Source organism: Salvelinus sp. IW2-2015, linkage group LG22, assembly GCF_002910315.2.
Source record: "Salvelinus sp. IW2-2015 linkage group LG22, ASM291031v2, whole genome shotgun sequence".
NCBI classification, from domain to species: Eukaryota; Metazoa; Chordata; class Actinopteri; order Salmoniformes; family Salmonidae; genus Salvelinus; species Salvelinus sp. IW2-2015.
In genome coordinates, this window is record NC_036862.1 from 24,952,791 (window position 1) to 24,968,165 (window position 15,375).

At 46.8% G+C, this 15,375-nt stretch overlaps 1 protein-coding gene across 1 annotated transcript in view; it reads left to right on the forward strand.

Annotated features, from left to right (window-relative positions):
• Positions 1 to 15,375, forward strand: part of LOC111982831 (2-(3-amino-3-carboxypropyl)histidine synthase subunit 1-like) — a 119,808-nt gene that overhangs the window by 16,928 nt on the left and 87,505 nt on the right. Inside the window, 1 exon segment of the mRNA XM_024014451.2 lies at positions 5,552 to 5,615. Coding sequence (XP_023870219.2) covers positions 5,552 to 5,615 — 64 coding nt within the window.

Consider the following 15,375-nt stretch of genomic DNA (forward strand, 5'->3'; position numbering starts at 1 on the left):
TTATTTGGTTGTGATGTTGATGAGAGGGGGTTATTGGGTTGTGATGGTGATGAGAGGGGGTTATTGGGTTGTGATGGTGATGAGCGGGGGTTATTGGGTTGTAATGGTGATGAGAGGGGGTTATTGGGTTGTGATATGGGGTGAGGGAACCCACTTTCACCACTGCAGCTTGTGAGTTACTCCCTCTCACTCTTTGAGTCCCTGCATTCCCACTGCACAGTGCACTCACACAGGTCACAGTGATGGCATTCCCATCTGACAATCACACATGGAGTGCTAGAATGGAGGGGAAGGGGGAAAGAGGGAGCGATTTAAGAAAACGGCAGCATTCAATCTATTAGTATGGTGTGAAACATGCTAACTTAATTAAAGACACGTGGGAGTAATCCACTTAACGCTGCCAAAAATCTGAAGTCAAATATCCACCCGGGTGGTCCTGAAAGAGCCATGCCAAAACGCTGATCCCCTGTTGATGGAAATGACAGCCAACAACAAGTGTTGCATACTGTAAAGGGGGTTTACAGTCTAGCTAAGTAACAGGTGTTTGGTGTGCAGGGAGAATGGGGTGGTCTATGACTGGTCCCCATGGTCGGGGTGAGATGAGCTTTGGTGTGACTCAGTCTGCCTGTCTCTCTGTCTGCCTCCCCAATGGCCCCCTATTCCCTATACAGTGCACTACTTCTGATCAGAGCCCTATAGGCACTATTGGGGATAGGTGGCATTTAGGATTCAGCCTCTGTCTGTTCTGTGTTGGTTTCATTAGAGAGCTTTCTCTCTCTGGGCTTGCAGGGCCAAAGATCACCTTATCGACTCTGTTGCACTCTACCCCTCTCTCTCTCCCTCCATCTCCCTCTGAGTCCATCTGTTTCTGCCTGGGCTTTGAACCCCTTTCACTCAGCCTCTCTCGTTCATTCTCAGTTGAATTGGCCTCTTTGTTTTGGTCTTTTCACTTCCTGTTGGAATGGAATGAAATTAAGCAAGCAAACACCATTGTTTTACTGCCTAGCCTCAATTGTTGAGTAGAAACAGAAGCAACAGTTAAGTTAGCATACCTTTGTTTCTGGAGAGTTACCATAGCTCCTAAGAAACGTCAGATATTTCAGATTTAACTTTGATAATTTCAGACTATTTTCATGGTCTGAAAATGAACAGAATTCAGACCCTTTGCTATGAGACTCGAAATTGAGCTCCGGTGCAACCTAATTCCATTGAACATCCTTGAGATGTTTCTACAACTTGGTAAATTCAATTGATTGGACATGATTTGGAAAGGAACACACCTGTCTATATAAGGTCCCACAGTTGACAGTGCATGTCAGAGCAAAAACCAAACCATGAGGTCGAAGGAGTTGTCCATAGAGCTCCGAGATAGGTTTGTGTTGAGGCACAAATCTGGGGAAGGGTAGGTACAAAAACATTTCTGCAGCATTGAAGGTCCCCAAGAACATATTGGCCTCCATCATTATTAAATTGAAGAAGTTTGGAGCCACCAAGACTGTTCCTAGAGCTGGCTGCCTGGCCAAACTGAGCAATCAGGGGAGAAGGCCCTTGGTCAGGAAGATGACCAAGAACCCGATGGTCACTCTGACACAGTTCCTCTGTGTAGGCTCAGAGAACCTTCCTGAAGGACAACCATCTCCGCAGCACTCTACCAATCAGGCCTTTATGGTAGAGTGGCCAGAAGGAATCCACTCCTCAGTAAAATGCATAACAGCCCACTTGGAGTTTGCCAAAAGGCACCCAAAGGGCTCTGACCATGAGAAAAAAGATTCTCTGGTCTGATGAAACCAATTTTGAACTCTTTGGCCTGAATGCCAAGCGTCACGTCTGGATAAAACCTGGCACCATCCCTACGGTGAAGCATGGTGGTGGCAGCATCATGCTGTGGGGATGCTGTAACGTAACACAATGTGCAGAAAGTCAAGGGATCTGATTTCTTTCCGAATGCACTGTAGGACATTTTGCAGGAGCAACATCATGTTGGACATCAGGTAGCCTATTGGTTAGAGCGTTGGGCCAGTAACCGAAAGGTTGTTAGCTAGAATCCCTGAGCCAACAAGGTGAAAAATCTGTCGATGTGCTCTTGAGCAAGGTACTTAACCCTAATTGCTCCAGGGTTGCCGTTGATAATGGCTGACCCTGGCCGTGACCCCACTCTCAGCTTGTCTCGGGGGGAGTTGGGATATGCAAAAAAACACTTTTCCAATGAAATAGGACAAATATTAACAGCAACCAAATTATAATATTACATCCGTTATTGTTAAATAATACAGCCATTGTTTAACTGATCGCATTCTTTATCATACCTCAATTCCTCTCTGTCCTTGTTTTTCATCTAGGTTTTTCCTGTGTGCTAAATTTCCGTGCCTGCAATCGTCTCTTTCTCACGACAGTTGTTCATCCTTGCACACTGAATTGTACCTGTGAAAGTGGAAGGCAGGAAACAGAGGCAGGGCAAAGTGAACAGAGAGACCAAACAACCTTGTTTGTCTGGAGGAACCATGAACATGTTTCCCTCAGGGCTGCGAAACAAACACAGAGAACTGTTTCTCTCAGAAGAGACACAACAGCATCGCAAATAATCAAAAGGTTAGCAGTAGCACTCGCAGAGACTCATGATTTCCCTCTGGTCTTCTCGTTTAACGCCTCTGAATTCTTTCCATGTTACATCTACAGAATTCAACAGATGTTTTTTGGGAATGTTTTAGAAAGTGAAGAGTCTGGGAGAAGGTTCATTAGAGCAGCCAGACACTAACTGCAGACAGAGGTTGAACTGTTTTCTGCAGCAGCACAGCTCTAAGTGCAGACTGTGTGCCCCACAGTATAGTGTAACCCTAATGACTACGTTGAAGAAGTACAAAATGAAGTGAGCAGACAGATGCACCGTCCAGTCCACACTGGTATAGAACGCTAATACTATTCTAGACACAAGTCAAATCTGAAACAGTACAAATCTCAGTGGAGGGGCCCGGCTAGACAGGACTGGGGACTTGGAAGAGAGCTGGGTTTTTTAGCTCCTCAGCTGACCTTTTTCTCCATTCACTAACTATAACTCCTTGCTGTACCAACTCTCTGTGGACTCCTCCCAGACAGAAACATCCCTTTCTGCCAGCCAGTGCAGCCACAAGTGCAGAGTGTCTCTCGAGCTAAATGTACAGAGTCCTTTTATTTCCCTCTGCACGTGCAAGATGTTTCTCCTTATGACACATGACAGCGACTGTGCACTGGCTGACAGGCTGACACTCAAACCAAACACAGACTATTATATGCACCGGTTGGTACGTGTGTCCGTGTGAGTGGGGGGGTGAATGACAAACACAGATCATATGCACCGGTTGGTACGTGTGTCCGTGTGAGTGGGGGGGTGAATGACAAACACAGATCATATGCACCGGTTGGTACGTGTGGTCCGTGTGAGTGGGGGGATGAATGACAAACACAGATCATATGCACCGGTTGGTACGTGTGTCCGTGTGAGTGGGGGGGTGAATGACAAACACACAAGCATTCTTGACATTTTGTTTGTGTTAATGCTCCTGTGACATTCATGACTTTTCAGCTCACATGTTTACACACACACACACACACACACACACACACACACACACACACACACACACACACACGCTTCTAAACCCTTGTGCAGCGCCTTTAGCAGTGAGAGCAGATGGAGAGAGAGCTCTTGGTTTCTGTCAGGCAGGGCTGTGGTGAGACTTAGAAACCTTTCTTGGTTAGTAAACTCAGGTAATGACCTGTCTCTGTCTGGCTACATGGTGCACAGTGACCCCTTAACCTTTCATCAGCAAGACACACTCCTCTCCTCCTTCCCTCTCTCCTCCATCCATCACACGTCAGGCACATCCGCGCTTTCGCTCAGTGCGCTTTTTATTTTTCCTAGGCCATCTTTTATTGTTCAGTGTTGCTGTAGAAAACCACTGCAGTATGTGAACATGGGCCTGATGAAATATTTTTCAACACTGCAGTATGTGAACATGGGCCTGATGAAATATTTTTCAACACTGCAGTATGTGAACATGGGCCTGATGAAATATTTATCAACACTGCAGTATGTGAACATGGGCCTGATGAAATATTTATCAACACTTGCTAGTATGTGAACATGGGCCTGATGAAATATTTATCAACACTGCAGTCTAAGTGTCCATTCACTGTAGTCACATGGTTTATCAAGGTGATGTGTGACAGGGTCTGTCTGACAGTGAAACATTGTCAACACTGTCTTCCTGCTTTATCTAAAGTGAATTGAATCACACCCTCCAGACAGTCCCTCCAGACACTGTGCTGAGCTCCATGAGTCTGCTCGATCCACCCCACTGATCTTAGTATGCGCTGTGAATGGAGAGTGGGTTACCTTTGATGAAGGAATACATTGAAAGTTTTCCTTCAATTACTGCAAATGACATCGAATCAAAGGGGATTTGTGAAGCAGAGTACAGTGGACGAACGGCTTGTATACAAGTATGAAATATCACACTGATATGTTCCCATTTCAGTAAAGAAAGGCTAAATGTTAATTCATGCTAAGGACTTTACATAAGTATGCATAGCACAATATGTAACCACGCCAACATGAGGACATCAGTTACCAAGACAACAGCTCTGGATAAGCAATTTGCGCAAGGATGAGGCAAGGACTTGATGTGATTAAGAGTAGCTGTTTCTTCATATCCTATAATCTAGATCTCTACATCAGCAATATTTGTGTTACGTCTGAGACGTCATTATGTTTATTTAATGTTTACATTCAAGATGAACCTAAATCATGCACATTCTCAACAATAAAAGGAAATTGGGTGAGACACTTCATTTTGAGAGAGCATGCCTTTTTTTGAGCATTTTGTCTCTGTAAAGTTGTAGGCATCATTTAAAGAGGTGTGATATTTTGCGTCTCAACTCTGGCAGTGAGTCAACCTCCTGATGAAAGCATTTCCCATTGATTCGTCATAGCTGGTGTCACACTCGGAGAAGTTCCTACCGGAAATACCCGCTGCTCTCAGCCCTTCACATCAGCAGCAGGACCAATCCTTCCTTTGTGTGATTGCTTGATTCCCATTTCACAGCGATTTGATCCATTTCTCCATGCTCTCTTAATGCCGCATGAGAAGAAGCACCAAGTTTCCACATGCATAGCGGTCTGCATGGTGAGAGGGATATTTGTGTGTGTGACTGTGACTCATGAAGCTATTGGCTGTCATTGAGAGAGACAGGTGGAGAAAAGGTGACTAATGGATTGCTAGGAGAAGAAGGGAAGTGTGAAGGCAGAGCTGATACACTTCCATTTCCTGTAGTGCATCACTCAGTAAGATACGACAACAGTAATGCAATGGATGGGAGAAAATTACCTTGAAATGTCAGCTACCTTCTGTCTCAGTGAAGCACTCTGCAGGAGTAACATAAGCAGCGAGATACATGTATATGCTGTCTAGGATGTATTAAATAACGTGGTTGTCACTCCAACTGCAGCTGTGTGTGTAGCTAGGTTGTTCACTTAACCTTACCGCTGACTGTCTGTCTGTCTCTCTGTTCACAGTGGCCCTGCAGCTACCGGAGGGCCTGCAGATGTTTGCCTGTGTCATCGCTGACATCATCGAGAGGTAGGTACACCACTCACTGGTGTGTTTAATAAGTGGCAAGTGCAAGTATCACTCATGCTCATTTAAAAATAAAACTGCTAATTTTATCCATTTGTTGTTAGGTAAAAAAAATGGATGCTTCTCCCTGAAACAGATCCCCTTGACTTTGTTGTGTGGAAGTTTTGGTGGTTTTAGAAGGTGGGTGGGTGGGCAGTCGTCGTCCTTGCTGAAGTTGAAGTTGATCCGTGAAGTTGAGCCGGCATGGCCACTCTCTAGTCATTAAGCCAGCCAGTGTTATCATCATTCCCTGCCCGCCGCAGCCAGCTCATATCTGTGCCTCAGCAGAAAATGACACACGATTGCCTCCGCGGACCGAGCGGCTATCAACACTTCACTCATTCACGGTTGGAGGAGAGCACAGCCATTATTCTTGTTAATTACATCTTGTTACAGTCTGCATAGGCCCCTATTGCACACAAACACTCCATCACACAGACACACTCACACAAACTGATGCAGGAGTCCAAACCTTCCCACAGTTTGGAGTTCCTCGGCATCAGTGGTTTTAATCATTTGTCTTGTATACACTGAGCTTTGGCCTACGTCGTGCCTTAACAAGTGTGTGCAACATTGATAAATTGTTCAAAACAAAAGCAGTAATCCCCCCACTTTTAATGTAGACCTAAAACATGTATTTAAAGTGTTGAAAGAGCAGCTCTGTGTGTGTTGTTTCCTTCATCTTCTCATTGCACCCCTCTCTGCCTCTCTCTGCTGGGACGACTGTAAGGGTTCTCTAAAAGAAGATTGCTGCATCACTCCACATCCAAAGTGGATTCCTTTCCTAGGTGAACAGTATGTTCAATACTAATGAGGTTAGTTGATAGAAGTGAAGGATAGCAAGCTAGGGAAGGGAAGCTTCCGCATGGTTTTCAGTCAGAGCACATATTAGATTTCAGACAGGAAACGTAGTTCTTGGTGTCCTCATGAAGCCATGCCTGTCATACCACAGTTATGGACCGTTGAGAAACAGGAACAGCAATGTGCTGAAAGCTTTGACTTTCTCTCTTCCCTCAACGTTCCGCTCTCCTCCTCCTCCTCTACCCAGTCCCCCCTTTTCCTTTTAACCCCTCTCCATCACTCCACTAGTGCCACGCCTTTCTCATTCTGTCTAATCTCTCCATCACTCCCTGTACGGTCGTCCCCCCCTCTCTCTGGCTACGAAGGGAATGGGGATTGAGGGAGCGAGGCAGAGAGAGAGTGGTGGCGATAGGGGCCATGTCTTATCAGCAGCGCTGCTATCAGTAGAAGAACTGCCTCTCTTTCGTATCTGGGCTTAAACCAACACCTTATACACTGTGTCAATCCCAGAGTCCTCTAAATGAATGACACCCCATCACCTTAGACCATCTCAGTCCATTTCAGCTAATGAGAGCAATTAACGGCAGATAATTGTCTTCCTAACCTCCCTCTCACCTCTTCTCTTCCTCCCCTTCTCTCCTGCATGTCTCACCCCATCCAGAACCTACAGACAGAGAGCAGTTTCCTCTGTCACCAGTTGTTGTTGTTTGTGGCTCTTCTCTCTGTATAACTAAATCAGCAGCCTCATTTGACTCCCAGGTCACAGTATTTCACTGTGTTCCAATGATCAGGCCAAGTGTTACATGAAGGCAGTACATCAGAGAATGGGCATAACCCATGAATAGGGGATCTAGCTACAGAGGGATTGTTGGACAGTTGTCCCTGGTCACCATGCTGTATCTGACCTCTACTCACCCTTCTCGTTCTGTGGGGTCAGCAGAGGGTTCTGTCAGATGTAGATGTTTAGTGACTAGTAAGAGCCTGGCTCCATCTCACCCACTGTGGTTGTCAGGCAGTCCGTGTGTGGTGTGGGGACTGGGGAGTGGCCAGGGCTGAGGTCCATATCAGTGTGGGGATGAAGGGGCTAAGCTGCCCTGTGGGTAAGGAGCTTGGGTGGGATGGACAGCTATAAGCCCTAATGAGAGCAAGCTGCTCTGAATTATAGCCCATGCAGTCAGTTAATACACATCAACTGTGAGGGGGAACGCACGCACACAGGTGCACACACACAAGGACAAAGACACAGACAAACGTGTGCGCAGTAGGCAGAGACTGGCTCCTCCAGTACATAGACTCAGCACAGTGCTCAGTGCTCACATACAGCCAGAGAGAACACCTACACAAGGGGACAGAGGTGCTCATAAAAGAAGCAATGTACATACTGCTCTCATTTTCAACAATACAGTCTGTATAGCCACACTCAGGCCTACCAATAGAGGATTGGCTCCTACTTAGAATATGTGGCTATCTGTTCCGCACAGGCACCTGTAAGCATACTCTCTCCCACAGAGAAGTAGAGAGACTGCACCACGCTTCCACTGATCATTTAGAATGTCTCCCACAAGCAGGCCTGCTTCTGTTCTTTAAAGAGGCTTTGATAGGCCCACAAAGAACTTAGTAAACCTTGTAAAGGTCTGCTGTAATGGCTCCAGTTGAATAGGCATGCTCTGACTTCACACTGTATCCTCTGCTTCCCTGTAATACAGCTACACACGGGTAGCATCCCAAATGGCACCCTATTCCCTAAATAGTGCACTACTTTTGACCAGTGCCCTAAATAGTGCACTACTTTTGACCAGGGCCATAAATAGTGCGCTACTTTTGACCAGGGCCATAAATAGTGCACTACGTTTGACCAGGGCCCTAAATAGTGCGCTACTTTTGACCATTGCCATAAATAGTGCGCTACTTTTGACCAGGGCCCTAAATAGTGCCTACTTTTTGACCAGGGCCCAAATAGTGCGCTACTTTTGACCAGGCCCTAAAATAGTGCGCTACTTTTGACCAGGGCCCTAAATAGTGCACTACTTTTGACCAGGGCCCTAAATAGTGCGCTACTTTTGACCAGGGCCCTAAATAGTGCACTACTTTTGACCAGGGCCATGAATAGTGCGCTACTTTTGACTAGGGCCCTAAATAGTGCGCTACTTTTGACTAGGGCCCTAAATAGTGCGCTACTTTTGACCAGTGCCCTAAATAGTGCGCTACTTTGACCAGGGCCCATAGGACACTATGTAGGGACTAGGGTGCCATTTGGTGCAGCATCGCTCTTGATAACTGACAAACCCATTCAAAGAGACTTAAGACATAACTCAACTTTCACAACAAGTAAACAGACATATGAACACAACTGAGGAAAAATTTATCAGAACAACAGAAAGAATCCCTAACTTGGACAGGCGGGCGAAGGTGTGTGTCATCCCGCCATATGTTTCATCGCCTTTGATGCCACACCAGCTATCTTCACCGCAGCCTTGAATGATACTTTGATGAACTTCCTTTTAATATTTACTGTGCTGTTCTGGGAGTGGAGAGCCAGGGCTTGTGTTGTCGCCATCCCAGTCATCCGTGGCCTAATCCTGGAGACTGGGAAGGAGGGAGAAGTAGGGAGGGAAATACAGGGATGGGGGGTGGCAGTAACATTTAATGTCCTCTGTCACTGGCTCTCTGGCAAGGAAGAGATGGGCCTCTCCTCCACACAGAGAGATATTGAGTTGTGACATAACTAGGATCTTGTACGTGGGGGTGAAGGTACATGACATGAGAGCATTATGTAACAGAGGACCCTATTCAATGACTCATTCACTCACAAGTCATTTGTATATTTCGCCTTTTTTATTTATTTAAATTTTACCCCCTTTTTCTCCCCAATTTCGTGATATCCAATTGTTAATAGTTACTATCTTGTCTCATCGCTACAACTCCCGTACGGGCTCGGGAGAGACGAAGGTCGGAAGCCATGCGTCCTCCGAAACACAACCCAACCAAGCCGCACTGCTTCTTAACACAGCGCGCATCCAACCCGGAAGCCAGCCGCACCAAATGTGTCAGAGGAAACACCGTACACCTAGCGACCTGGTCAGCGTGCACTGCGCCCGGCCCGCCACAGGAGTCACTAGTGCGCAATGAGACAAGGATATCCCTACCGGCCAAACCCTCCCTAACCCGGACGACGCTAGGCCAATTGTGCGTCGCCCCATGGACCTCCCGGTCGCAGCCGGCTGCGACAGAGCCTGGGCTCGAACCCAGAGTCTCTGGTGGCTCAGCTAGCGCTGCGATGCGGTGCCTTATAGACCACTGTGCCACCCGGGAGGCCCTTATTTTTCGGCTTTTCAAACATAGATTTGTCACTGTGCCGGCCCAGGAGAATGTTATTTATGATTGACTGGCCCTTTGTAATAAATGTAGTGGTTAGATATTCTGGCTATTTTCATGTCAGCACGCCACTTAGATCAACAGCCTCACCAGTTGAATGTCATGTCAGATGAAACACAGGCAGTGATTGACCTGCCACTGTGTCCATGGCAGCAGAGTGAATGAAATGGGAGATCAGAGCCTTATTTCTCTCTCTCACACACACACACACAAACACAGAGAGCCCCTGTTGTCTCAGACCTTTCTGGTCACTCTCCATCATCCCTCTGGACCTCATCCTGGGGCATCATCAGCCAGAGACGGATTCGTTTCACATACTTTCATTCATTTTAGTCTGCAGTAACGTGTGTGAGCAGCAGAAGCGACCTCGGCCCACAGCCTTCCATGGTAAAACATAGTGTCAGGCCTGCCTCCATATGAGGAAGACGGCGAGGAGCCTCCCTGCCCTCGTCTCAATCACTCGCCCCCAGCCTCTCGCCTTGTTTTTTTTTGCCTCCACAGCACACAGTGGGCAGTAGGTAGGGGAAGCTCGGGGTGTGACAGTGTGTCCCGGCCTTCTGTCCCACCAATTACATAAGGAAGCCTCACACTGGGTGTAGAGAGCAGTCAGGGAACCCATGTTTTGCACACGCGCGCATACCACAACCTCACGCATACCACACACACACACACACACCACACACACAAACCACACACACACATCACACACGCACAGCACACACACACAGGGTCATCCTCTCTGGACTAATGAGCTCTCCTGCTTGGCAGCCCTCAAACTACCCTCGAATCACAACCTTACGATCTGTTCAGGACTCTAAGAGGACAAAACAGTCAAGACACAAACATCCAGAACAGCACTCTGGACCAGAGACCACTCTGCAGTGGAACGCAGAACAGCTGCAGTGGGCCAGACAAGCTACAGTGGGCCAACAGTAGGGGACCTGCCCTAAGTTGAGCAGACAAGCATTCACGCAGTGAGCCATGACCACGCTGCAGGTAGCCCAGACAGCTGCGTGAGCCAGACCAGCTGCAGTGAGCCCATGAGACAGCCTCAGCAGGTGGAGACCAGACGAGCTGCAGTGCGCCAGACAGCTGCAGGGTGGACTCGACGACAGCAAACGAGCACCCAGTGGCAGACAGTACAGTGGCCATAGACAGCTCGTGGCACCGGACAGCTACAGTGGGCCAGACAGCTACAGTGGCCAGCAGAACTACAGCAATACAACAGTGGGCCAGATACAGCTACAGTAGCCAGACCAGCTTCGTGAGCCAGACAAGCTGCAGTGGCCAGAAGCTGCAGTGGGCCAGACAGGCTACAGTGGGTCCAGCCAGCTACAGTGGGCCAGCCAGCTAACAAGTGGGCCAGCGCAGAAGCTACAGGAGCACAGCCAGACGCTGCCGTGCGCAGTTCAGACAGAAGCTCAGGTGAAGCAGACAGCTGCAGTGAGCCAGACAGCTGCAGTGAGCCAGACAGCTACAGTGGACCAGACAGCTACAGTATGTCCGGCCCACTCCCCTCCCAACGACCAGATAGTTTACCAGTGCTATTTCAGGTTTAGTGAGAAGTCTCTTGAGTGCTTGACATTACGAGGTGGAAAGAGATCCTCCCACACCTGTGTGCCTCTTTGTCCCATATCCCAGTCATCACAACCCTGGAGAACCACGACCTATAGATCACTCTGTTATATTGGCCAACCTAAATCACCACTCTGACTGGAGGATGGCGGATAGCTGCTGGTGATGTACTGGCTCTCATATAATGCCTTTGAAGACACCTGGGAAATTGCTTGACCTGTCTTGAAAATACAATCGATGCACTCCAGAGATGAAGCATCATATAGACTTTGTTGTCGTCCCTCCCGGCTGTCTGTATGTCCAGGGGGACAACTCCATGGGGAGTTGATGGGCTTTATAGAGAGACCGAAAGGCTGACGCTCTGCCCTTTCTCTCCTTCACACTGCCTGGGTGCATCCCAAATGGTAAGCTAAACCCTATAGTGCACTACTTTTGTCCAGGGCCCTATGGAACTTGGTCATATGTAGTGCCCTATAAAGGGAATAGGGTTTCATTTAGGGGCGGCATCTAAATGAAATATGAGCAAGTGAGCAGCTGAGGACAGAAAGCCGAGAGGCACTGAACACTACAGCATGTAATTACAGTGGGAGACAGAGAGAGCAGAAAAGTCATCAGTGTGCTGGTTTTCACTTGATCTTGGTTATTTACGTAATGAAATAAACTTCCCCGTCCTTCGTTCCGTCCGTCTGTCTGCCCAGCGTTGTGTGTGTGTGTGTGTGTGTGTGTGTGAGATATGGAGTGGTCAGTGCTCTGCTCGGGAAGGTTTCATCCCACTACCCAATCCCCACTACCCACTCTCTCCTATTTCACTGCTCTATCACTAACTCAGACCAGGCATAGTCACTTTCATTTAGGACCAACCGTACATTCCAGCCCCACCACATGCAGACATAATTGAACACAGAGAGCGATGCATAATATTACCTGCAATTTCAAAGGGAAACAGGAATATGTGTGGACATATTCTCATGCACATTTAAAAATGAGCTCTGGGCTTTTATGATGTTATTTTGGAGTGAATGCAGGCATTTGACAGCCATTTCAATGTGAGCGAAATGGAAATGGGCCAATTCTGTATTTAAATAATAGAAAACCAGAGTGCCATGCATTTACATGTTCAGAAACCATTGGTTGAAAATGGACGCACTGCAACAGAATGTTAATATCTCTGAACTAGGCCTAATCTCTCTGAACTAGGCCTAATATCTCTGAACTAGGCCTAATCTCTCTGAACTAGGCCTAGATTTTGATAGGCCTATCTTCTGATAGATAACTTCTGACTAGGCCTAATTGACTGGCCTCACTCTGACTAGGCCATACTCTAATAGCATTTCACTAGCTCGAATAGGCTAATATCTCTGAAGTTGCTGTCATAGAGTTAGAATTAGGACACTGCTCTTTCCATGAAGACTGACCAGGTGATCCAGGTGAAGAATCTGATTCTCTTATTGGATGTAGGTGCTAATGTGAGGGTTTGGACTTGTACGAAGGTGCTAGATTGAATCCCGGCTGAAAGGTAAAATATGTGTTCTGCTGACAAGGAGTTAGCCACCTGTTCTAGCCGTATGAATAATTTGACAGATAATATTCAAATTAAATCCACTCTCAATAGTGTAGATGTAAGGGGAGGAGACGTGTTAAAGGGAGTTCTAGTCTTGGAGAAAGGAGACTGGATTGTTGTTGTGGCCATTCAGAAGTGAATGCAAGACAGAAGATTTGAAGTGCCTTTGACGTGTAGGTGTTATCGTTATGATGATGTACCCGTGTGGTTTCATCATGTATTCGACTGATGTGAATGTAGGTTGTTATAGTTTTTAACTGATGGAAAGTGTAGTTTGTTCGTAGTGTTGATGATGTAAGTGTAGGTTTTGTTCACTCAGTGTATATCTGAACTGAATGTGAACAGTGTAGGTTTTGTTCACTCAGTGTATATCTGAACTGAATGTGAACAGAACAGGTTCAGTAGTGTCCACATGTAAAGTGGAGAGGCTATAGTAGGTGCTAGTGAACCATTTGTAGCATGGCTTCCTGCTCTGTAAAGGTTAGCTACACATCTGCCCTGTGCTCCCTCTGAAGGAGAGAGTGTGAAGGAGGAGGGGAGGACAAAGATGAAGGGATGACCTTATGGGATGAGGGAGCAAAATAATGTAATGTCTAACAGGGGAGGATAGAGAAGAGTAGAATATTCTAGTAGAATGTCAGTAGGTCTAGAAAGCAGCACGGCGGTGGACTATGCCAAGGATTGAGAGCTGAGAGAATGACACATGTTGAGAGGGGGAGGGAATAGAGGAGGAGGAGAGGAGCCAAAACAAGTTGTTGTTGAAATGAACAGGACAGAGATTGTCATGACTGGAAGGAACAGAGTGACAGATGAGAGGAAGGTTGCAGAAAGAGACAGAATATTACTATCAATTACTACAGCGATAGTTCTTTGTAATCATTTTGTCTTTGTAATCACTTGTACATAGTCCTTTTGGGCATGGGGATTTGGATTGCAGTACCATACTGAGTGTGTGTGTGTGCACGTGCGTGCGTGATTTATCCTGTCAGAGTGGTTAAAGCCTAGTGACTGACCTCAGATCAGATTCCATCAAACCCTATATTCCCCTCTGCAACATAGCTAAAAAGCTTTTAATGTCCCCTCATCCATCCCAGGTCCCCTGATTCCTCCCTTTATGTGTCGTTCTGCGATCTGATAACCCACATGAGAAAATATATTGTCTGCATTATTTTAAAGCTCTCTATAGATGAGATTAAGGCATACAAGGGTTCTCCCAGCTCTGTACAACAATATTGGATTCCCATAACGGTTGCCATATCATTTTGTTTCGTTTTTTAAATTGGATTCAAGCGCCTTTCAGAATGCGGTGCTGTGCAGTTTAGAGGGTCTGTATGTTGATGAAGCTGTCGTTTTTTACATAATGACCCGGGCCCAGGCTGTTTGAGAACCTGCCAGAACAAATAGATGAGATGCGTTCCCAGAAATAGACCCAGCAGTAATGATCTTGTTTTTGGTGGATTTAAAGGATTATCTAATGGTATTACTGAAAACATCTGTCTAAGCTTCATCCTATCCTCCCTGCCCGCCCGCCTGCCTGCCGCACGCCCATGTTACTACGGTACCACTACACCTACTGTACCCATTCACTGGCAATTACTACAATTAGTCTGTCATTTTCACCCGCATTTTGTCTTCCAATTTTCCTGGTGTAAGACGTGGGCGTGGGAATCATAGTGTTTGTACGACAACGCTAAATGGAAGAAAGCTTTGTTGAGCAAAAGGCTCGGAGAGAGAACGTAGAGGAATATGTAATCATCCAACACGGTACCCTGCCAGATTTCTGTTTTCAGGGGACTATTTTCTCAGTGTATTTCTGTGTTATGTGTGTGCAAAGCAGATTACTGGTATCAGATTTGTTAATATTACAAACCCCAGAGCAAACAGCTCATCTGCCTTATGCACTCAGCCAGCAGTGGCCTTCTCTCTCTCTTCGCTCTGTCTCCATCGCTCTGTCTCCACCTCCCTCTTCTCCTCTCTTACTGCCACTTTTCTCTCCACCTCCTCATTTACACCCCCTTCCATCACACAACCTCCTTCTGTGTTTCAACTCACTTCTTCCATTGCTCTTATATTGTTCTCCTCGCTCGCTCTATCATCGTTCTCTCTCTCATCTCTCTCCCTCTCTATCATCTCTCTCTCGCTATCATCTCCCTCTATCAACTTTGTCTCGTTCTCTCCCTCTCTCTCATCTCTATCTCTCATATCCCTCTCTCTCATCTCTCTATCATCTCACTCTCTCTCTATCATCGTTCTCTCATCTCCCTCCCTCTTTATCATCTCCCTCGCTCTTATCTTCTCTCTCTCTGTCATCTCCCTCTCTCTCTCTCTGTCATCTCTCTCTCTCTGTCATCTCCCTCTCTCTCTCTCTGCCATCTCCCTATCTCTCTGTCATCTCCCTCTCTCTCTCTCTCT